This window comes from Pocillopora verrucosa, chromosome 9 (assembly GCF_036669915.1).
Source record: "Pocillopora verrucosa isolate sample1 chromosome 9, ASM3666991v2, whole genome shotgun sequence".
Lineage (NCBI taxonomy): Eukaryota > Metazoa > Cnidaria > Anthozoa > Scleractinia > Pocilloporidae > Pocillopora > Pocillopora verrucosa.
Window position 1 is genome coordinate 282,245 of NC_089320.1, and position 25,155 is coordinate 307,399.

The 25,155-nt window shown below is 38.0% G+C and overlaps 4 protein-coding genes across 5 annotated transcripts in view; 1 reads left to right on the plus strand and 3 right to left on the minus strand.

The window, feature by feature from the left end:
• Positions 1 to 23,009, minus strand: part of LOC131781263 (neurogenic locus notch homolog protein 1-like) — a 45,028-nt gene extending 22,019 nt beyond the window's left edge. For both annotated transcript variants that reach the window (XM_066172571.1, XM_066172570.1), the window contains exons 1-3: positions 22,913 to 23,009; positions 22,173 to 22,399; positions 21,898 to 22,012 (exon numbers count right to left, since the gene is read on the minus strand). In XM_066172571.1, coding sequence (XP_066028668.1) covers positions 21,898 to 22,012; positions 22,173 to 22,399; positions 22,913 to 23,006 — 436 coding nt within the window. In that variant the 5' untranslated portion in view covers positions 23,007 to 23,009. The remainder of the gene's footprint in view (positions 1 to 21,897; positions 22,013 to 22,172; positions 22,400 to 22,912) is intronic.
• On the minus strand, positions 209 to 3,262 carry LOC131789883 (zinc finger protein 91-like). The gene is given in 3 exon segments (XM_066172738.1): positions 209 to 1,763; positions 1,807 to 2,091; positions 2,094 to 3,262. Coding segments are annotated over 3 exon segments (2,460 nt in total). The 5' UTR covers positions 3,133 to 3,262; the 3' UTR covers positions 209 to 627.
• LOC131789878 (uncharacterized) lies at positions 9,764 to 14,274 on the minus strand. Its single transcript, XM_066172577.1, has 6 exons — positions 14,171 to 14,274; positions 13,684 to 13,785; positions 12,928 to 13,178; positions 12,645 to 12,759; positions 11,479 to 11,604; positions 9,764 to 11,049 (listed from the first exon to the last, which is right to left on the minus strand). The coding sequence occupies exons 2-6, from the start codon at positions 13,778 to 13,780 to the stop codon at positions 10,598 to 10,600; spliced, it is 1,041 nt and encodes a 346-aa protein (XP_066028674.1). The 5' UTR covers positions 13,781 to 13,785; positions 14,171 to 14,274; the 3' UTR covers positions 9,764 to 10,597.
• Positions 19,363 to 20,703, plus strand: LOC136283273 (uncharacterized protein KIAA1958-like). Its single transcript, XM_066171841.1, has one exon. The coding sequence runs from the start codon at positions 19,363 to 19,365 to the stop codon at positions 20,701 to 20,703; it is 1,341 nt and encodes a 446-aa protein (XP_066027938.1).
• Positions 23,010 to 25,155: the final 2,146 nt, after the last annotated feature.

The following is a 25,155-nucleotide window of genomic DNA, read 5'->3' on the forward strand; positions in this document are numbered from 1 at the left end:
TGTATGAACAACTCGCTGCTAGGTACGTGAAACGATTTTATAGTAAGCTTTTCGTAAAATCTCAGAAAATTCTCTGTCTTAACCGGCAAACAATTAGTGAGAGAGAGACAAATGACTGAAAATGTCATCACCACATAGCCTAAACTTATTGACAAGGAAATAAGACAAAGCTTATTGAGTGTTATTTCTATGTCAGATCTTGGTAGCTAGAAAGTTAAACACATATTTGTATAAATTCACTCAGACAACCGTTCAAAATCAGTAAGTAAAAATCAAAACAAAACAAAAACGCTTATGTACGTAGCAAGGGCAAAATGACGCGAAGACACAAAAAAGGTACGTATTTCGCTCCCTTTTAGGATAAGTTGACTACCATTAAAAGGAGGAAAATTAAAACATGTAGAACGTTGACCAAACTGGGTATCAAAGTGTCAGTTGAACTGATCAACAATTTTTGTTGTCTTTTCCTGCGATTTTTCCAAAAATATTGTGAAATTAACGTCTACAACTTATACGTAAAGAAAGCAACAAAGAAAAACTCCAGTTGGTTTCTTTAAGTTCGTCTGCACTTGATCAGTAACATGCATTTTCCATCTTGTCTTTAAACCTAAATCGCTTCAGGGGACTCTAACGCTGTTCATATGAGAAATTTATGTCGTAACAAGATATGAGTACAGGATATTCCCCTGCCAAAATGCTATGCGGCTCAAGAAAGAAATCCAGAATGTGTGATATAAACCTCGTCGACTTCCTCTGCGCCGTTCCGTCTTCCATGATCGAAACCTGCTCTGTTGTTTCTACGGTGAAATTGCTCAACAGTTCGCGGAGGCTAAAACGAACCGTTTTCTGTTCATTAGTCTCAGACGGTGCTTCTGCTGTGTGTGTTTCCTTATGTTCAGTTAACGATATCTTACAAGAAAATCCTTCGCCACAAAGATCACATTCAAATGGTGTTTTCTCGGTGTGCCTTGCTAAATGCTCGTTTAAATGACCTTTCTGATTAAAGCGCTTGCCACAGTGGGTGCATTTAAAGGGCCTCTCCCCGGTGTGTGTTCTTCTGTGTTGTTCCAGACCTCCGGCCTGTGTATACACCTTCCCACAAAGGTTGCACTGATGTAGGTTTTCTCTTGTATGCATGCGTTTATGTACTCTTAAAGTTGCGGCGTTTTTGTAACTCTTGCCACAGCAGTCACAAGCGATAGGCTTATCGACAGTATGTCCTCTTTCATGTTCTTTCAAATTCCCTTTCCACCTAAAACACTTGCCACAGTGCGAGCACTTAAACGGCCTATCATCGGAGTGTGTTCTTTCATGTTTCTTTGCGCGACTTTCTTGAAGAAACGTCTTTGGACAAAAGCTGCACTGATATTGAACCTTTGGTGCATGGTCTATATTTGACTCTTCAGCTGGAGAAATCTTGCCCTGACTGCTTTCAGAGTGTGTTGTTTCTTTATGTATTCTTTCATGTGGACTTAAAGCTTTCTTCCGTACAAAGCAAAGGCTACACTGGGAACATTGAAAACGTCTCTCTTCTGAATGTGTCTTCTTATGGAGCTTCAGAATGCTTTTTAATCGAAAACATTGTCCGCACTGGTCACACGCGTATGATTTTTTTCCACTGTGTATACTTTTATGTTCCTTGAGATGTCCTCCCTGCATAAAAGACTTGTCACACTGGTCACACTTAAAAGGCCTTTCACCAGAGTGCATTCGCTTATGTTGTTCCAGACCTCCTGCTTGAGTGAACGACTTATTGCAAAGATTGCATTGAAATAACTTCCCTTCCGCGTGAACCCGCTTGTGTACTTTGAGAGTTATGTTTAAAACTCTTATCACATTGATCACATTCGAAGCGTTTTTCATTGGTATGCACTCTCTTATGTTCCCTCAAGTTACTTGCTCGCCTAAAACTCTTGTCACACTGGCTGCATTTGAAAAGCTTTTCCTGGATATGTGACCACTGGTGTTCTTTTAGATATTCAACTTTCTTGAACGTCTTTCCGCACTGTTTACCTTTAAACTTCTTTTCTAAGGTATGTCTCTGTTTGTGTTCTTTTAGATGGCCTTTCTGCGAAAACTTTTTTCCACAATGCTCACAACTAAAGGCTTCTCACCTGTGTGTGTTCGTTTATGTTGCTCCAGACCCCCTGATCGAGTAAACACCTTTTCACAGAGGCTACATTGAAAAAGCTTCCTTTCCGAGAGCATTCTTAGATGTATCTTTAAAGTAGCGTTATTCTTAAATCTCTTCCCACAATGACTGCATTCACATGCATTTCCACAGGATTGCAATCTTTTGTGTTCGTTCAGGTCTTCTGCCCGCAAAAAACGCTTTCTACACTGTTGGCACTCAGGAAACTTTACTCTCGCATGTCTCCGTTGGTGGTCTTTCAAATGGCCTTTCTGGGTAAACGTCTTCTCACACTGGTCACATTTAAACGGCCTCTCTCCTGTATGTGTTCGAGTATGTTGTTGCAGACCTCCTGATTGAGTGAACGATTTGTCACAAAGGCTACACTTGAAAAGTCTCTCTCCAGTGTGCATTCTTTGATGTACCTTTAAAGAGGCGTTATTTTTAAACCACTTCCCACAATAACTACATTCACATACATTTCCACAGGATTGCAATCTTTTGTGCTCGTCCAGGTCTTCTGCCCGTACAAAATACTTTCTACATCCTTGACACTTATAAAGCTTTTCGCTCGAGTGTTTCTGTTTGTGGTCCTTTAAATGGCCTTTCTGGGTGAAAGTCTTCTCACACTGATCACATTTAAACGGCCTCTCTCCCGTATGTGTTCGCTTGTGTTGTTCAAGGCCTCCTGATTGAGTGAACGCCTTGTCACAAAGGTCGCACTGATACAGCTTTTCCCCACTGTGTAGTCTTTGATGTAATCGTAAAGATGAAGCGTGTTTAAACCACTTACCACACTGGGTACATTCAAAAGTCTTCTCAGAAGTGTGCACTTTTCTATGTCCGTTCACTCCTTGTAGTACAAAACTCTTCGAACAACCGCCATCCTCAAAATTTCTCCCGCCTTCATGAGTTCGGTTATGTTCTGCTAAGAGAGCTTCCTCACGAAATGACTCACTGCACTGGTCACATTGATAAGTTCTTTTTTCTTGGTGTAGCATATTATACTTCTCTCAATCTTGAGCCTGACCGACCCACTTCCTACAAAGTTTTAATGCACGTGTACATGTAATCGAATTAACTTCTCTTTGTGCCAATAAATGTTGACAGAATGTTGATTCACTTTTCAAGCTTCTCCCCTATAAGTAAAAGCAGTATGGCAATAAGGTCAATCAAAAGTTGAAGTACTCAGATAGACCCATCAATAAATAGTCACCATCAAATAAAATATAACATTAACTTGATATTTCAGCACCCTATAAGGCTCAGTGACAGTCAGGCTTGTTAGCCCAAACTTTTGTTGCTTCACAGTGACAAGAATCTTTGGTTCAATGACAATCAAATGGAGCTTTCATTGTCTGAGCAATAAAATCAGAAGAGAAACAGGCCACTAGCATGTGTTTCTCCAAAATCATGTGAAAACCATTAAAGAAATACCATAGCAATGTTTACCAATTCACATGTTGGCTGATGCAACACTCAAGGGAACCCCAAAAAATAAGAACCCTTAAATTATTATAACGACCCTACAATGTAACTATGACTACACCAGCACAGCTTTACAGCTAAAAAAATAAGCATAGTTGAAAGACTAATTATTGAACACCATCATTAAAGATTCAATTTTAGCAATGATTAAAAGGTCAATATCTATATTGAAGAATGCAAATTTGACACTTTTTTTAATCTGTATGCACCTGCCAGGGTTCTAGGCAACTCCTTAAGATTTTTAATGAGGGAAAACAAAAAGTATCAAACTATCTAGATTCTTTCACAGCAATTATGACTGACAAAAGGCAAAAGACATTTTCCACATTAAATCCAAATAAAATTTAATATGATGGTTATTAAAATTCATCCACCATGGAGGGTAGAAATAAAAAAAAAAAAAAAAAAAGAATGGGCTTGACACTTCCTTTTGGCTTCTATCCCTCTAACTAATCAAGTTCATGCACACCTCTTTTAAAAGACAGTGTATCTACTTTTTGCAGTAAGCTCAAATAAGTGTATGCTTGTGAGCTACACTGAGATGAAGTGCCATCGCATTTTACAATGAGAACATCAGTTCAAAGTGAACTTGTCTTGATTTTTAGCATTTAGCCCCTTTCTCCTAAAGATCACCAGTATGCATGTTAGTTGTTACAAGGAGCTCAAAAGTAACTCAATTTAAATGTCTTACTTAATGAGAAGAGAGCAGCATTTAACCCTTTAACTCCCAAGATCTCATTAGTAATTCTCCTTACTGTCTGCCATACAATTCTTATGTGAATTTTGGAGAATTTAGTATTGGATCATGAACTACCAATCCCCTAATTGATATTTTTCTTTGTTCTCTTCAGTTGTCTGCTTGATATTGTATTAATATTGCAAGGAGAAATTCCATTTTAGGCACTCATGGGAATTAAAGGGTTAACAAAGAGTCAGGAAAGTAAAATACAGCAAACCTGAAATAAGTGGTCACCCAAAGGGAATGGAAAAAGTTACCACTTAATGCAGGTTCCACAGAAGAGAGATAATATAAAAAACAAAAAATACTAATAAAAAACACCATTCTTATGCCATGATTGACCACTTAATGTACAAACCTCCGCTCAAAAATACTAGTTGAGTAACATTGATTTCGGGAGATAAACATGGATTAAATATGATTTCAGGAGAGAATCATGAATTAAAATTTACTTGAGAGGTTATTTCAATTTTTTTTCCAAGTGGTTCTGCTTTGAAATGAATGTTTAATACCAGTGGAAGACAATACAAAGAAGCCATTGGGACTTAGGGGTGATCACGACAACTTAGTAGAGATGACCACTTAATAGAGGTGAAAATTACGATAAGTAAGGTTAAACAAGTTTGAGACTTAGATGACCACCTCTTATTTTATTTACCCATTACATTGAAGAACAAGATTGATTTTCACCATAATAATTCTAAATAGGATCTGGTTTTAAAATGAGGGGGTGGTTTTCTAAGGAAACTGTGACGGTACATCGGTGGGGGTATAACTTAATAACCTTTAGCGCTTCGCTCTGGAACGTCAGCTTTAGAAATTCTTTGCGATAGCAAATCTATACTATTACTCCTTTAGCTTTCAAGGTCTTCATCAGTGTTTTTTTTTTCCGTTTCAGGTTTCATTACATAATAATCGGAAATCAGCAACTCAAAAATTGTTAACAGATCATGTTTGGCCAAATGTCGCCTTGAATCCGCAATAATTTTAACAAAAGATCTTCTCTCCACGTTCACGTTTCCTTTACGCCCAACTAAGATCACGGCATTGTAAACAGGGCAGTTTTGCAATAACGTGCTATCGTGCAATATCCCATTTCTGCCATATTTACTTTGAGAATTCGAAATTTCACATCATCACTCAGAATAGATTTAAAGTTAACTTAATGAGTTTTCTCTTTTCACACACTTACTTTCTTCTTCCTTTTGTACCATTAACACAAGGATATGAATCTGATCAGGAATAAAACAGTTATAATAGATTAAAGTGTAAGCGATGCCAGCTTTTGGCAGGAGTCACTTACCTCCATACACCAGTACACCAAAACGAAAAATCCATATTAAAGTTAGGACCTTACTCATTGAAGGATCACCAACGGCTGGTGAGAACAGTATCATATTGTCGTTAGTGAGAACACCCTTCAGCTAGCTATAGCGAGCTAAATGAAACGCTGCTCTCTCTTGTAAATGCAACGAGACCTAATATTTCAACACTCAAAACAATACAGCGAATTGCAGAATCATAAAAGAGGAAAATGATTATTAATGTAAGCGGCAGATGTGAGACCAGCACGCTTCGCAGTTATAGGATTTTATTTTTTAACATTTGCGAATACGTCACTTGAATAATCATATGGCTTAACTTAATTTGAAAACAAAACATCGAGTCTTAAGAATTACAGAAAAACTGTAGGAGAAAAAAAAACTTAAATGCGTGATGTTAGCCTTTGTAAATAACTAATTAACCGTTTGCCGAAGATTGCCTAACGCAAGACGTTTTTCAGTGTTACCACTTTGATGTATGCGTTAAATGAAGTTGAAAATCTGTCGAGCGCGTTCAACTGCAGATCAATTCATTGAAAGATCAAAATAAAAAAAAGGTTGGACCGCTTCAAAAAGCTCCACGAAAAAGACGTGCGAGAAAGCATGCACATTTATTTTAATTTTAAGGAAATACTTGAAACAGAGAACATGCTGAACAGTGATAGATTTATTTTTGTGGAAATGAAAATTGAAAAGACCATCAACACTTTTTTGAGCTAAAATATTTCAAGTCATAAACCCAAACTTGAACACCTACGCCTCTAAATAACCAAATTCAAATAAGAAGGAGGGTAAAATTGAATATAATTAAAGTGAATCCACTTGATATCAATCACATAGAAATTCTCAATGTAGATTAGGTTGGTGATACGCTTACATGGCTCAAGTTTGCACCTGACGTTTTGTTTACCTTAAGAGCACTAATTTTTTTTCTCATCTTAACTCAAATATATCGCCTTGGTGTCATGAAAGAGACTGATGTCCTGCCTCGTTAAAAGCGAAAAAAAAAAAACATACCACAAAAGCAAAGGAAACAATTGTATTGGCAATATATTACAAGGACACCCCGTCGACACTGCTTTAAAGCTGAAATTAAATGTGCCAGCCGCCCACAAAAAAAAGCAGTGTCTTTGGTTACCGAAATTATTCAGGGCTAATTTTTGTAGGATGTAGATATAAGAAAATTCACATATTTGCACTGCGGTGGAAAGATGAAATTAGAAGATCCTCGCAGCTAAGAACACTACTGAAACTAGTAGTTGTAAGTAGGACCTGAAAACTCGGATGTTTATTTGTACCCAATTCATTGACCAGCTCCCAGTTGGCTTGTTAGCTCAATTGGTAGAGCGCTGCACCGGTATCGCAGAGGTCATGGGTTCAATTCCCGTACGGGCCTGAAATTTTTTTCAGGTCCTACTTACAACTACTAGTTTCAGTAGTGTTCTTAGCTGCGAGGATCTTCTAATTTCATTTTGTAGGATGGTTAAACGGTTTAATAATCGTTTCTGTCACAAACGTACCGCCATTCCGTATTGTATCTTTAAGACGCAGCAAACGCATATTGCAGCTACCGTATCCGATACCGTAGAACACTTTTCTTAACTATTTAAACCAACGGGGTACCCCAATCGGCTCTTACTGCCAATCAAAATTTCCGTAAGTTCAGTTGTTTATTAACCGAAGATAAAATTAAATACAAGCTATTCAAAGTGCGATTTCTGGACTCAAATCCACTCTAAAGATGATGAAAAACCGAAACACGGCATAAAATGAAACTCGACAGTTTTAAATTTGAGCTATCTTAAAGAAAAGCTGATATAAGAGATTGTCATTTATTGAAGTTTTGAAGAGCTCCGGGAAGCTAAAGTCTATTTTCAATTCATTTTCATTGAAAGAAAGTAAATTCATAAGCATCAGCCGCAGGGAAAGTAATTGTTGTGAAATATTTAACAATAATGCAGTAGGCGCGCGTTGAATGTGAGCTGGTGAATAGCTTAGGAGGTACTTCATTACTACACTAGGTAATATTGTGGCAAATCTCGACTCTAAATATTGCTTTTTTTTCTGTTTTTTTTTTTCGTCATTACATAGTTGCATTACTACATGAAATTATCTACTACGTTTCCATATCGATGTCGAAGCTTGCTGAATATGTCAATATAGGGACCCTGTAACCATTCAGCTCACTTATCGTACCAACTGAACGGTCCATTTATTAAGGACCTGGTGATTGAAGCCATATCACATCTACCGTGCCTTCTTCGTGAACTAAATACCACCCGCTCTCCGATTGTTTACCGGCTTTGATTCAGCAAAGTGCCGACGTACGACCGAAGTCATCTGTAGTTGCCGCAACCTTTTAACCGCGTAAATGGTACAGAGCATAAACGTCTGCGCATGTCTTACCATCGTTATTATACTCAGTATAATTAACCAAGCCTTTACTTCAAGAGGAGAACTTACAATTATGCCTGTTTTGAAATAATTTGTGATAGCTTTTGGACTGATTTCACGGAAATAGTACATTTGTAAATTTTGGCCGAAACTGATTTCGCTCAATTTCAGGCACTTTCTCAGTGAATTCTTATCGTTTTTCGGGGAGTGAGGAAATTGATTTTATTGAAAGACGCCAGATTTTAATACTGAATGGCCGTACATGGTTACCTCTTGATAAACAAGAATTTTACGAGCGATTTTAAGATAAGTCAATTTAACCAATTCTAGTCCTATAAGAAATCCATCCCAAACGATTGTAGAATCTTTTGTTTCATTAACCAGTAGTACATTTTACCTGTCAAATCGAGTGCTTGTTAGACTGGGGAGAGGAGCTTAATTACACCAAGTTACACTTGCTACACTAAGATACTTGCAGAGAGTTTGTTGTATAAATTATCTGTTTTTTATTGTAGCCGGTTAGCCAGTCGGAGGATAGAAAAACCATTTCCAGCTTCCTTAGATGAAGCACAAGATAGGAAGGAACTCCATTTTTCCCTATGAGTCCCACTTTTTTTAGAAAACTCGCTGATAGTAATACACGTTTTACTTCCAATCTTTGCTACAATTCCCAGAGTAACGCTATTTGAAAACATCGTCATAATCGTGCTGTAACACCAATATCTATGAATTATTAACCATGAGTGCTGTCAAGATTTCTGAATGTTGGGCGAGTTCTTTTTAAGCATTTTTATGGACCGATACGAAGTCGAGGTCCTTAAAAACGGACAGATAATGACGAGGCTAATGTCTAGCCATCTTGACCGCACAACTTTGATCAATAAAGGATGTATTATAAAGCAAAGAAGATTCCGCTTTAGTAAGAATCAAGAGTGAATTTTCTTTTCGAGAGCTGAGAAAGAAATCCAACTGTATTTGTAGCACAATAAACCCACGAAGGTTGCTTATGTTTTTTTTTTTTTTAACTGTCTTCGGCTGCTTTTTGCGACTCCATCATCGACACTTTTGTCCAAGAATTACGAACTTTGTTAGTCCGGTCCACGTAATTTTTCTTCTTGCGCAGGATCAAAGCGAGTACGATATCGATGGGCCCATCTTGCATCATCTCGGGTAGATAATCGAGACACAGGATTCGCTTCAGTGCACGAGCGCCGCCAGCTCGGGCACTGCTAGCGATATAATGAACTCTTAATCGTAAGATTGTTTATTTAATATTTATGAGGTTGTCAAGCGTTACAGAAAAAAATAAGAAATGAAGGCTATGATTTCTTTGTTTTTGGTTGTATTTTTACATGGGGAAGAAAGTTTCTAATAGAACTATTTTCAGTCACAAAAGATCCAAGTAAACAAAAACACTTGAGAAGTGAAGTTAAATGTTAAGTCATCAAAGTAAATTAACTAGAGCAAGATTTTGGTCTTTCCATTGTAGACTAATGTTGGTTGTCTGAAAAAATGGAGTATCTACTCAATATTGACTCTAAATTTCTATTACAAGTGAGATCAGTCTATGATTATAAGAGTAAATGCAACTGGGTTATGCAGCATTTAGACTGCATGAATATTTAGAAATCTCCTTTCTCAAAATTTTACACATGCATTACTGCTGAACTGAAAGTTATTAAGCTATTCTATTACATCGAACATGCTAGAAAATTGCCAGGGTAACCTACTTAAAACTGACTAATCCAATTACGAGAAATCCCACGTAAATTATCCGTCATATCTGTTTGTATTGGCCTTGGACATTTATTAGCCACGTAGAATTAATTTGAAGTCATTATTCATTTCCTATAATGTCATTGGTTAATTTTGTCTAAGTGATCCTAGCAACAAATTCTTAACGCCTTCTGACTATCATCGTCTCCTTATAACAGCGCCCGGCCAGGCTGCAAAAAGATAATGGGGCTGCTAATACAAAGATTACACTAACTCTGCCTAGGATCTAACCTCCTTAATAGGTCTTCGAAATGTACGCCAACCATCATTTCTTAGTGAGGGTCTACCGCCACCTCCGCGAGCATTTGTATATGACTCGAGTACATTGTCCATACTTGCCATATCTATCGCCATGTCAAGCTTCTCTTTATAATTAAAAGTATTTCCAAAGTGGATTCGACCATCAAGGAAAGGCATAAAAGTGCGCTTTCTTTGCTACCTTACGCCGCGTGCCGACATTGACATTGTTTAAACTTCTGTAAATCTATGCATATCATATATGTGAGCTGGCTATGAATATGGAAGCGATCTTCGCAATTATGAACACTACTTAAGCGGTAATGAAAATAAGGCCTGAAAAAAATTCAGGCTTGTGACGGTGCGATACCGGTGCAGTGCTCCACCAACTGAACTACAAAGCCAACTAGGAGCTGGTTACTATATTGGTTCGCATTATATTTACATTTATATACTTAGATATTTACTTATGTAAATAGATTCAAGTTAAGTTTTATGCTAAAGTTCAGTTTAAGGGTACAAAGCGTAAACATCTGCGCATGTCTCCCCGGCATTATTGCCCTCGGAATAATCTGCCAAGTCTTGCCCATACCATATTAGGAACTGCTGTCCAATCGACACAACCAGAGGGGTGGGGAGCAGGTTAAACACAAGCGTCGGGGAGTTGACATGAGCACCGTCAAGTTGGTACCTATAGTCATCAATGCCTTTCACGAACTCAGCAAGTGGAAGAACAGTCTTGTTAGGGTAAGTTATCACCGTCAGTAGACTATGACGTCCGAAACCTGTGTGTGAACATCCCCACTTTGTGGATTCGAGGTAAGTATTACATGTCACGGAGCCATATGTATGCACAAGTTTGAATGAGTAGATTTTACCGGCCTCTTGGATTTCAAAGGATCCAAAGGCGTCATTTTTTGTCCCAAAGCAGACAGGATCGGTGTTGATCTTTTTCCAGTTATCTGTCAAGAAAATTGGTAGGTTTTAAAAATGATGTTAGCAAGTCAGGTCAAAGAAAAGTTTTGATCAAAATAAAGAGTTTGTCGTTAGAAATTAGAAAAAAATCTCACTTTGCAATTGTCCAGACAAGATTAGTCAGAATAATATTTTGATAAGTATCGCCGCGCGTGAATTGTGTCGAAAATTACAATTTTCTTGACCAGAAGAACGCCTCGTTCAATATTACGAAGCTGTGACCGATATGAGCGTTAGCTGCGTTAGCTTGCATTGCACAAGCTACACTTAAATGATTAACAACACTTTGGTGGTTGATAAATCAAATCTTTCGGCTTTCTTTTGTTGATATGGTGTAAAAAGGAGTGCCGGGGACCTTAAGTGTAACGTAGGTTACCTAAATAAGATTTCGTATTCAGTTGGAGATCAACATATACCTGAGCAAAAGTGCCGTCCATCTCCAAGGTGTCCAAATTGGCAGCTGCAATTGAATGATCCAGCGGTGTTTGTACAATCGGCCGCATCATGACAGTAATGGCTACCATCGTTACACTCATCGATATCTAAACATTGTAAAATCAAACAGCAAAAACTGGAGGAATTAAAAACACTTCAGGCAATTTACACCTTGCGTGAAATTCCCTATAAATTGGGGAAGGGAATCAAATAGAGTTAGAGGCCAGTAAGTGTAGCAAACTCCATCGGTGACTTTTGAAGGCATAGAATGTGCATTGAAGTGATAATGGTAGATAATAAGGGGAAAAAGAGCCAACAAATTGGTAGCCACGTTCGGCTTTGTTTTTGGTCTCTGCCTATGGCATAGCTGGTTAGCCTTAACGAGGCTAAACTAGCTGTAGATGGTATCTATCTTGATGGCCTACATGCCTATAGAGCAGGCGTAATCTACATCGTGTTAAGTGCGTATCTGTGGCTTGAACATGCTACTCAATTACCTCTCGTATCCCCATGTATCAGTTACTTTCTGTCGTTACTCTCTGTCTGTCTGTCTGTCTCTCACTGTCTGTCTCTCAATCTGTCTGTCTGAATAAGATATAAATGATAGCTAACCTAGTTTTGTTAACTTTCTCTTATTCGATATGTAAGCCTTGCTGTCACCACCATCGTTGGCGGTCTATATACATGTTTTCTTTTTGTCTTCATTGTCTTCTTCATTGTATGCAAATCTTACCTCTACAGGTCTCTCCATCGTCAATATATCCAGGTCTACAATGTGAGCACTGATATGAACCCAAAGTATTGACACATTCGCGCTCAGCGGGACAATGGTGTTTTCCTGATACGCATTCATCAACATCTACACAGAATTTAAGAAAAAAATCAAAACTAAAAACTCCCCAGGATGAGACACCTCCTCCAACTTTATGAAAGTGGCCCTGCGTATCTGTGTACTTTTCTTTCTGTTCCTCTCCCTGCCTGTCCTTTTCACATCTTTTAAGTCAGGATTCTTTTGCTTGTTCTCCTGTCTTTTCTCCGTGATGTTGCACGAATAATTTTTTGGAAATTATAGCTGCTTAACTTTACTATAAAACCAATTAAATATTGAACTGTCTGAACTCATCATTTTAGAGGTTTTTCTCCTCACCTGTTTTACACTGAACTCCCCGATATCCAGCAGGACAAATACAGCGGTATCCATGGTTACCAAAGCCCGCTTGACATGTGGCGTGATTGGCACATGGAATGCTCTCACAAGGATTCTGAAAAGATAAGAAGAAAATAAATCAATTTATACAATAAATCAATTTTAAAATGATGAATAGATAAATAAATAACATCGAAGGGAACAACACTATATCCGAGTTTTTTTTGTTCGTAAATTGATCACCTTTGTAAATTAAAACTGCATGTTACCAGGCCGTACTTACAAAAATTTCTGTGTATACAAATCCACTTTTGTCTTCAAGGGAGTCGGGGACTTGTAAGTGGGTCCTGTCATTCAGTTCACATGTGAATGTTCCATCTGACAGTGGACCATAGTTGTAGGACACGCAGTTTGGTTCAAGATAGCATCTCAATTCACAAACATCCTTGTCTGGCAGATGATCTCCCCTAATGATGTGATTTGGTAAGATCTTATTTTTTGTCCCTTCTTTGAATTCAATCACTCGACAATCATCTGAGGGAGGAAGAAGGAATAGGGAAACCAATGAGAAATATAATTAGCTATATCAAAAAAGCATGAACAGGTGGCAAACCTTTCCATATTATGGGCAGTAATTCAGTCAAATTGCCTTCAACGCGAAAGCCTTTTGTGCGGCATTTACATCTCCAAAAAGGTAATTTCTTTCGACCTTTTTTCTTTTACGAGAGATAGTCAAAACTAATACTCTTTTACTTACATTACGTGAGGGTTGATATCAAACAATTATATTGTGAAGAAAGTAAATAATTTATTTCAGGGGAAAATCACTCTTAGAAAGGCTTCGGGTGTAATTGCAGCCGAAATATAATGATCTTGGATGGTGTGTGGTACTCAAAAGAGCTAACAGTGGTTACTATCTTCTGTTTTTTATAATTTTGTTTTCGTGGAAGTTAACTCTTTTTTTTTTCGCACAGTAGATAACAGATATGGAGGGCTGACTACATCATATCCTGAAAACGTGAATTCTTACGAGCCATACCTCCCATGCTACTCAATCCGCACTGGTTATTTGCAGAAAAACAATCCAGACATGTAAAAAGAGCCAAGAGTAGGTAACATTTCATTTTCTCCAGCATTTTTCCTGTTTAAAAAGTTAAGAAATATTTAGGCAATTTAAGCGAATCTAGGAAACGTGAGACGTATTTTTAACAGGCAGTAGTGTGCTGTTTCAAAAAATTAAACTTGTGAGGGAGGAAATATATCAAGCTACTTTCAACATCGTCCTTCTTTTTAATCAACTGCAACTTTGCCTAATTTTAGTTCAGTTGTCTCAATAATATTTGTGTGTCATCGGTCTGAAAGAAATATACCTCTCTACTTTTTTCTCATAATAATTCGGTCATAGTTGTTACATTTCATATGATACTTTCGCTTGTTCGATTGTTTTTTTGCCTAAATACGCTATGGACTGAACATCTCCATCTCAATTCACACTCAATAAAACTGTTAACAAGAACTATTCCTACCTTTCAAGCAGAAATTCAATTTCAAATCTTTGGTGCGTTCTACGATGCCGAACACCTGAAGACCTGTTTTTATAAAGAAATATCAATTCATTTTATAATCGAAGTCTTCCTTATCTTTACCATCCTAACTGCTTAAGGTCCCCCGTATGACTATTTTATGAGATATGATTATTTTATGAGAATGATGAAAACATTGTCAGAGATCGGCAACGGAGGTCAATGGATAACCCCCGATCGTTTTTATTTTCTTTTCTCTAAATAAGCTCTAAATCGTTTGCAAAAATTAACAACAAGACGGCGAACTCACGAAAACAAAATTAATTCAAGAACAGACGTTTTCTTATGAACGGATATTGAAGTAGTATAAGAGTTGGCGGTTCGAGCTCGTTTCATGAAAATGAGCTGAAAAATGCCAACTCTGTACTACTTTCCATACGATGGAAATAATTTGATGGAGCTATGTCATAACAATAACTGGTTATATCATTATTATAATTGCGAATGACAAATAATAACAGGTGGGTATCAAATTCAGGACAGGCTTTCTGTAAACTTGGAACTTAGCCAACGCAAATTACTTCGGTCTTCCACTGGGAGTTCGATTTCCTCTTATGTCGAATGCAAATAATGAAAAAAAACTTTCTTACCTTTTAACCCTTTCACTCCCTGAAGCGATTACCATGTAATTTCTCCCTAAAGTATCCACACATTATACAGCAAACAGTTGAAGAAAACATTCAAGCTCATCAGGTACGATTAATTACCTTGATTGAACACCTAGCTCTCGTAATCAATTTACAAGGAAATGTGTAGTAGCTAGAGGGGAGAATTGACAATCAGATCTTAGGAGTTAAAGGGATAAGAGGAGATATATTTTATTCCCTTGAGAAGAAGTACACCTTCGGAAAGGGATGTACCATTTCATTCTATACTAACCTACTACAGCTACCAGTGTTATGCAAATAGGAAGTTAGACCCAAAGAAAACAAGGCAAAGATGAAATGCAGTAATTTGGTACTATCTAAGACTCAAACTCTTGTGGGTGACTCTATTATTTAAGTTTCTATTTGGTACTCAATGCTGCTTACTCACGTTTTGCTGAAGTTGAGGTGCAGCGCCGTAAGAGACGAAATTCTAACTTAAAGAATAAATTCAATTCATTTTGTAATCGAAGTCTTCCTTATCTTTACCGTCCTAACTGCTTAAGGTCCCTCATATAACTATTTTATGAGATATGATTATTTTATGAGAATGATGAAAACATTGTCAGAGATCGGCAACGGAGGTCAATTGATAACCCTAAATTGTTTGTATTTTCTTTTCTCTAAATTAGCTCTAAATCGTTTGCCGAAATTAACAACAAGACGACGAACTCACGAAAACAAAATTAATTCAAGAACAGACGTTTTCTTGTGAACGGATACTGAAGTGGTATAAGAGTTGGCGGTTCGAGCTTGTTTCATGAAAATGAGCTGAAAATGCAACTCTGTAATACTTTCCATATGATGGAAATAATTTGATGGAATTATGTCATGAGAATGACTGGTTATGAAATTGAAAGATTTCCGAGAAACAAAAGACGGTTTTATTGCAAAGAAATGAGACTCACATTTATGGCCTCATGCAGTTGAGTGATTCTTTAAAAAAACAGGAAGTCAAAAAAGAGATTAAGGTTTGCTCGCTTACCATCGCGTGACATTTTCACAAAAACAGGAGGTCGATGATGTAATACATAGGGAACTTTCCCGGGGAAATGAGTTGCCAGTAATTGCATCCTTGCGTTTGCGCACAGATTTGTGTGATTGCCACGAGGCAAACATTGTAACTCGCTTGAAAGGAACGTATGGCGAGAAGTTGTTTGGACGTCCAAAAAATAGGGAATCTGGCGAGAGATTAGGGCTTTTTCGCCACAATTCTATCATTTATTACACCAATTTTGAAATCACTGGTGGTCCCTGTAATCTGATTGGTTCCAATTGATGCGATTTATTCCCGAATCGCACCACTCTTTGCTTTAAATCGCATCTTTTTCCCAGCCAATGACGAGGCTACACTAAAAACAGAACAACCAATCAGATTTTAAGGCTCGTTTAATGTAACCGATCAAACTGGAGGAGATTGAAAGAAAAAGAGTATCATGTGGCAAATTTTGCAACTTTTGTTTCCAAACTCTTACTTTTTCCCCTCCAAAAATGGATGAATTTAATTTCAGACCGGCTCAGTACTGCATCAATAAAATATTTGAACTGACCAAGTCCTGTATTTGGGCAATTTTAAATTGGAGGTAATAAAGTGGTAATTGAACATCGTCTCATGCAATTTTGGTCTGAAATCATATTTGTGATTTCAAATCGAACTCACGCTGCGCGCTCGTTCGATTTTAAAAATCACGCGTATGATTTCATCCCAAATTGTACTCCACTAAGTTCAGTTACCATTATAAATGGATGAAGGTAATGTTGATACGAGGGAAGTGTAAGTTTTCGTTGGAATTACCACGAACTATGTTCTGAAAAATACCGAAAAACTTCTCTCTTTGCGTAAGGTCTATTGTGAAATTGTCATCGAGTAATGGTCTCGACATTGGCCAAAATTGCTAGAAAATAACTGATTTGGTCTTTTTAGTTGTATTTACATATGTACAACTTGTTTTCATACTTTCCAACGTATTCAATAAGTAAAAGCAAGATCGCAGGAACTCTGGCAGAAACTGTGGACATATCATCAGTTGTGCATCGCTCTTTAAAAGACCAATTTGTATCAACCACCGTACAGAACAAAGGGTTCAGTTTTGAGACCATTATCAACGCTGATTCGTTCTCATTGATTTCAAAAAAGAAGCAGTGTAGGTGTTTTATCACTTTATTGTTGCTGGATTGAGCTCGTGTGAGATCTAGTAAGAACTTTTTTTGAAATATTTGCAGAGTTTGCGGAACGATCCCTTTCGAAATGTACGCTCGCCATCATTTTTCAGTGAGGGTCTACCGCCAAATCCTCCAGTATTTGTTTGTGACTCGAGCGCATTGTCCATTGTCCATGTTTCCCACACCTGTCGCCAAGTCGAGCTTCTCTTTAAAAGCACTTCCAACGTGGATTCCACCATCAAAGAAAGGCATAAAAGTGCGCCCTGTTTTGCCACCTTACGCCGCGTGACGATTCCCGCGTGACAGTGTTTACACTACTGTAAATATGTGAATATCATATGTGAACTACGGTTTTAAGCTATGAATATGAATGCGATCTTCACAGTAATGATTACTTCTTGAGCAGTAATGGAAATAAGGGCCTAACAAAAATTCAGGTCTGTACGGGATTTAAATCCATAACCTCTGCGATACCGGTGCAGTACTCTACCAACTGAACTAACAAGCCAATTGGGAGCTGGCTACTATATTGGTCTCATACATAGATACATAGATTTACAGAGATATTTACATATGTACATAGATTTAGGTTAAGTTCGATGCTAAAGTTCAGGTTAAGGGTACAAAGCGTAAACATCTGCGCATGTCTCACCAGCATTATTGAATTCGGTATAATAAGCCAAGTCTTGCCCATACCATATTAGGAACTGCTGTCCAATCGACACAACCAGAGGGGTGGGGAGCAGGTTAAACACAAGCGTCGGGGAGTTGACATGAGCACGGTCAAGTTGGTATCTATAGTCATCAATGCCTTTCACGAACTCAGCAAGTGGTAGAACAGTCTTGTTGGGGTAAGTTATCACCGTCAGTAGTATACGACGTCCCAAATATGGGTGTAAACATCCCCACTTTGTTGATTCGAAGTTAGTATTACATGTTACGGTGCCATTTGTATGGACAAGTTTGAATGTGTATACTTTACCGGCCTCTTGGATTTCAAAGGATCCGAAGTCGTCATTTTTTGTCCCAAAACAGACAGGATCGGTGTTGATCTTTTTCCAGTTATCTGTTAAGAACATTCGTAGGTTTTAAAAATGATATTAGCAAGTCAAGTCATGGAAGAGTTTGATCGAAATAAAGAGCTTGTCGATAGAAGTTAGAAATTGACAGTTGCAATTGTCCAGACAAGATTAGTCAGATTAGTATTTTGATAAGTATCGCTGCGCGTAAATGGTGTCGAAATTACAATTTTCTTGACCAGAAGGACGCCTCATTGAATATCTGTGACAGATATGAGCGTTAGCTTGCATTGCACAATTGCAAGCCACACTTAAATAGTTAACAACACTTTGGTGATTGATAAATCAAATCTTTCAGCTTTCTTCTGTTGATATGGTGTAAAGAGGTGGAAAAAGTGTAGCGTAGGTTATCTAAATAAGATTTCGTGTTCAGTAAGAAATCAAGATACACCTAGGCAAAAGTATTGTCCATCTTTAAGGCGTCCAGACTGACAGCTGCAGTCGAACGATCCAGTGGTGTTTTTACAGTTGGCCGCATCACGACAGTCATGGCTACCATCGTTACATTAATCGATATCTAAACATAGTAAAATCAAATGGTAAAAATTGAAGGACTAAACGAACTTTAGGCAAAGTACACCTCGCGTGAAATTTCTCATAAATGGGGGAAGGAATTCCAATAGAGCTAGAGGCCAGTGAGTGTAGCAAACTCCATCCGTGGAAATTCTGCTCATGCCACATTTGAAGACTTTGTAATCAACAAACTTTGTTAGGCATAAAATGTGCATTGAAGTGATAATAGTAGAAAAGAAGGGAGAAAAAGCCAACAAGTTGATAGCCACGTTCGGCTTTTTTCGTCTTTGTTTTTGGCCTCTGCCTTTGGCCTAGCTGGTTATTCTTAACAAGGCCTAATGAGCTGTAGATGATATCTATCTTGGTGGCCTATATGCCTAAAGAGCAAGCGTAACCACCACTATGGGATAAGTGCGCATCTGTGGCTTGAACATGCCACTCAGTTACATCTCGTATCCCCATTTATTGTTTTTTCAGAGGGCACGGTAACGAATCTTGCAATCTGATTGGTTCTCAACCCGGTCAGTATTTTCCTATCTCTGCCCACGGGCCACGGTAACCCTTTCGTGAGGTTTTGTAGGGTTTAGTTTACAAAATCGAAACAGTTTGTTTACATTTTTATTCAATAATTTTCACTCCTTAATGGAGTCATACAGCCCTGAATGGCATAGCGAGAGCGAATTTTACTATCCTAGTAATACAGACGAGAACATTAACACTGAAAACATTGACAAACATGAACATGTCAATGAAAAGCCGTACAATGAGCAACCAGTTCTTGCTTGAAGTGCGTGAATTCATCGAAGGGCAAAGGCCGGACAACACCAAGAAAAAAACATTCTACGACATAAATGTTTGGAAATGGTTCCTAACTTCGGCTGGCGAAGAGCGAAATATTGAAGACATACCTGCAAAGGACCTCAATGTCCTTATGTCCCGTTTCTTTATGGAGATAAAGAAGAAAGATGGCGACCAGTACGAGCCGGCGACACTGACTTCATTTCATCGAAGTCTACAAAGATATCTGAACGACCATGGCTCGACCCTTAACATCCTGAAAGATCAGCACTTCTCTTTGTCCCGTGAGGCTCTTGCCTCAAGAAGAAGGCAGTTATTACGTCATTTTGGCAAAGGAAATCGCCCAAAGGCCGCTCGTCCCTTGACAGATGCAGAGGAAGACTTGATGTTTGAGCGCGGCGAATTTGGTCAACAAGACCCTGAAGTCCTACAAAGAACCGTCTGGTGGCTCTTGTCGCTCCACTTTGGGTTCCGAGCACGTGATGAGAGTAGAAAGCTGAAGTGGGGTGATGTAAAGCTCCAAATAAATGGTGAAACAGGCAATGAAGAATTAGTGTGGATCGCGGAGAGAGGATCAAAATGTCGCAGTGGTGAAGGACCTGTAAGGCCATTCTGCCCCACAGCACAAGCCAGCAATAACACACGCTGTCCTGTCTTCTTTTACAAAGCCTTTAGAAGCCATCGTCCGACAGAGATGAATAAGCCAGAGTCGCCTTTCTATTTAGCGATAAAATACAAACGAAAAGCAGATGATCCAGTGTGGTATGCAAACGCGCCACTTGGAAAGAATTCCCTCGGAAAGTTCTTGAAGATAGCGGCGAAAAGAACGGGATTGCAAGGGAATGTGACAAACCACGCGGTAAGGAAGACTTCCATTGGCCGTCTCCTAGATGCTGATTTTCCTTCGAACTACGTGGCCCAGCCCAGCGGCCATAAGAATCTAAAAAGTCTGGATTCTTACAAATCGGCTTCTTTAGATCACCAGCGCAAAATGTCTCTCGTCCTGAGTCGCTCAGAGCACGTGCAACCCAGCACTAGCACCACGACAAGAGAAGAGATCAAAGCATCTACAGCATCTGCCAGTAAAACCAAACCCAATGCTTTGCTTAATCCACCAGTTACTCCAGAAACAGCATCTGCCAAGGGCTTGTTTTCTGGTGCAACAATTGGCAAAATCGAAGGCTGTTCGTTCACCTTCAATGTTGTTGATGGCGCGAACAAAGAAAAACCTCCAAGAAAACGCCACATAATTATAAGCGACGACTCTGATTCAGATTAAAAACTTTGTGAAACACCTTTGTTTGGACTTCTCTACTAAAACATTTTTGCAGGTGTACAGATAACTAAAGTTGTTGATAAAACACTCGGCTGTAGTCATTTCTTGTTCTTGAAGTAATTTTATGCACGGTTCACACGCTGTTGACGCTTTCTGAAGCCACTCGTTGTTTGATTGACGAATGGTGTTTTTGACAGAGAAACCATTCCAAATGTAATTTCAAAATAGATTTTTATGATGCAGGAGTTACAAAATATACGTTGAAATACAAATATTGCTCTTTAAATCAAAGATCCTTGTAGTCGTTTATTTCATTTGCGGGAGAGAAGTGAGCGAAATGTACGGGAGGAAAACCTTAATCAGTCGTAAGTGATTTGAGAGATGGGTAAAAAAACAATAAATATGTTATTTACCGGCTAAGGGTCGGTCCGTATGGTGAAAAACTGTGACCTCGGCCTTGAAAATGCTGCCCTCGGCCTACGGCCTCGGGCAGCATTTTCAAGACCTCGGTCACAGTTTTTCACCATACGGACCTCCCAGCCGGCAAATAACATATATATATCTACCAGTTTCTGTCGTTACTCTCTGTCTGTCTGTCTCTTAATCTGTCTGTCTGAATAAGATATAAATGGTAGCTGACCTAATTTTATCAACTTTCTCTTATTCGATATGCAAGACTTACTGTCACCACCATTACATTGTTGCTGGTCTTTATATGTGTGTCCACTGTTTTTCTTTTTGTCTTCGTTGTCTTCTTCATTGTATGCAAATCTTACCTTGACAGGTCTCTCCATCGTCAATATATCCAGGTCTACAATGTGAGCACTGATATGAACCCAAAGTATTGACACATTTGCGCTCTGCGGGACAATGGTGTTTTCCTGGTACGCATTCATCAACATCTACACAGAATTTAAGAAAAAAAACCAAAGCTAAAAACTCTCCAGGATGAGACATTTCGTCCAACTTTATGAAAGTGGCCCTGCGTATCTGTGTACTTTTCTTTCTGTTCCTCTTCCTGCCTGTCCTTTTCACATCTTTTAAGTCAGGATTCTTTTGCTTGTTCTCCTGTCTTTTCCCCGTAATGTTGCACGAATAATTTTTTGGAAATTATAGCTGGTTAACTTTATTGTAAAATCAATTAAATATTGAACTGTCTTAACTCATCATTTTATCGTTAGATGTTTTTTCGCTCACCTGTTTTACACTGAACTTTCTGATATCCAGCAGGACAAATACAGCGGTATCCATGGTTACCAAAGCCCGCTTGACAGGTGGCGTGATGGGCGCATGGAATGCTCTCACAAGGATTCTGAAAGATAAGAAGAAAATAAATCAATTTATACAATAAATCAATTTAAAATGATGAATAGATAAATAAATAACATGAAAGGGAACAACACTGTACCCGAGTTTTTTTACCCGTAAGCTGATCACCTTTGTAAAACTGAATGTTACCAGGCCGTACTTACAAAAATTTCTGTGTATACAAATCCGCTTTTGTCTTCGAGGGAGGCGGGGACTTGTAAGTAGGTCCTGTCATTCAGCTCACATGCGAATGTTCCATCTGACAGTAGACCATAGTTGTAGCATCTCAATTCACAAATATCCTTGTCTGGCAGTTGATCTCTCCTAATGACGTGATTTGTTAAGATCTTATTTTTTGTTCCTTCTTTGAATTCAATCACTCGACAATCATCTGAAGGAGGAAGAAGGAATAAAGAAACCAATGAGAAATATAATCAGCTATGTCAAAAAAGCATAAACAGGTGGCAAACCTTTCCATATTATGGGTAGTAATTCAGTCAAGTTGTCTTCATCGCGAAAGCCTTTTGTACGGCATTTACATTTCCAAAAAGTTAATTTTTTTTCGACCTTGTTTCTTTTACGAGAGATGGTCAAAACTAATACTCTTTTACTCACAATACGTGAGGGTTGATATCAAACAATTATGTTGTGAATAGAGTAAACAATATATTCCAGGGGACAATCACTCTTAGAAAGGCTACTAAGGTAAATGCTGCCGAAATACAATGATCTTGGATGGCTTGTGATACTCAAGGGAACCAACAATGGTTACTATCTTCTGTTTTTCACTATTTCGTTTTTGTGGAAGTTAACTCTGAAAGGTGATTTAGTTCGCACAGGACATAGCAAATATGGAGGGCTGACAAAATCATATCCTGAAAACGGAAATAATTAAGAGCCATACCTCCCATGCTACTTAATCCGCACTTGTTATTTGCAGAAAAACAGTCCAGACATGTAAAAAGAGTGAAGAGTAGGTAATATTCCATTTTCTCCATTATCTTTCCCGTTTGAAAAGTTAAGAAATATTTAGGCAATTTTAGTGAATCGAGGGAACGTAAGACGTATTTTGTACCACGCAGTGGTATACTTTCGCATTAAATTAAACTTGTGAGAAAACATATCGAGCTACTTTCAACATCATCTCTTTTTTTAATGAATTGCAACTCTGCTTACCTTTAGTTCAGTTAGTCCAATAACACTTGTATGTCATAAGTCTAAAAGAAATATACCTCTCTACATTTTTCTCATAATATTTCGGCCATAGTTGGTACATTCCATATCATACTTTCGCCTGTTCGATTGTTTTTTTCCTAAATATACTATGGACTAAACATCTCCATTTCAATTCATCCTCAATAAAACTGTCAAAAGGAACTATTCCTACCTTTCAAGCAGAAATTCAATTTCAAATCTTTGGGGCGTTTTTGATGCGGAACACGTGAAGAATTGTTTTTATAATGAAATATCGGTGGACGCACATCAGCTATAGTTAGATGATAAGCGAGTTAAACGAACACTCTCGGGAGGGAAGAAATCTCCTCAGCAAAAAATTTACTTAAATTTAGGCTTAAGCCGCTGCTTCATGGCAAACTTTAAATAATGACACTCGGCCTTTTATATCAATATCATAATTGTGCATGAATAATACCAGAAGGTGGGTATCAAATTCAGAACAAGCCTTCTGTAAACTTGAAACTTAGCCAACGCAAATTACTTCGGTCTTCCACTGGTAGTTCGATTTCTCCTTATGAATAATGAAAATAATAGAAAAAAAATTCTTACCTTTTAAGAGGAAATATATTTTATATATTCTTGGGAAAAAGTACACCTTCGGAGAGGGATGTACAATTTCATTCTGTACTAACCTATTACAGCTACCAGTGTGGTGCAAACAGGAAGTTGGGAAAAAAAAAAACAAAATGCAAAGATGAAATGCAGTAATTTGGTCTTATTTAAGACTCAAACTCAAGTGATTGACGCTATCATTGAAGTTTCTGTTTAGTACTAAATACTTCGAGACGCCCCTCCTTAATAAAGATAACAAAATTTAATTGCTGTTGCGGTTAGTTGGTTTCTAAATCATTCATGTTTCAACCATTTTCTACCTTTGAGCAAGGTGTGTCGCTTGAGTAGGACATTTTGTGCTGATTCCCTATTCTTTACAATCAGTCGGTACCCTTGTTATTGCATGCCTGTTGGCTTTTCTAGTTAAAAACATGCCTTGGCATGTTTTACCAACACCTGTAAATCCAGGTTTACATGTGCATCCGTGTGAACCCATAACATTAAGAAAGTTGCCATCACAGGAATAATCGTCTTTGGCTAAGGCGCATTCGTCAAAATCTATTCAAGATCCAAGAAAGCGAAAGAAGTATGAAATTCCGTATAATCTAATTAATCCTTTCTCTTCCGAAAGCCCGTCTTCCTCTGCATTCAAATCACCCAGTCAGGTCCTCCATAACTATATCTAATTGATCTCAGCACGAAACTTACAACATTATTTGTTTAGTTTCTGTTCTTGCCCTAATATCAGTTATCCAGAATTTATACTATCCCAAAAATATTTCATTTGTACTGTCTCAAAACATCCATTATTCATTTATTTTCTAGTGAATTATATCTAATTGATCTCAGCACGAAACTTATAACATTATTCGTTTAGTTTCTGTTCTTGCCCTAATATCAGTTATCCAGAATTTACAATATCACAAAAATATTTCATTTGTACTATCTCAAAGCATCCATTATTCATTTATTTTCTCATCTTGCTCAATGATCCATTTTTCAGGATTTGCCGCGTCACGACAATGTTCCATTGATATCATTCCTCATCAAGAGAACATCAAGAGAGTATCAATTGAATATCAACAGTTGATATTCTCTTGCTCCTCATATCATCTTGGATGAGATCATTCATTTAATAAGATTACATTTAACTTTATTTGCTCCAACTTAGGGGATTTTAATTCCTTTGACAACTTTTAACGTTCCTCGTGAGATCAGATGTGGAACAAATCTCACTGTACTTGCTCCTTGCCATGTTATCGGAGGGTCGAATTTCACTGATGTAAAGGCTTACCTTGGCAGTTTTTCCCATCTTTAGTAAATCCATGCCTACATGTGCACTGATATGACCCCACAACG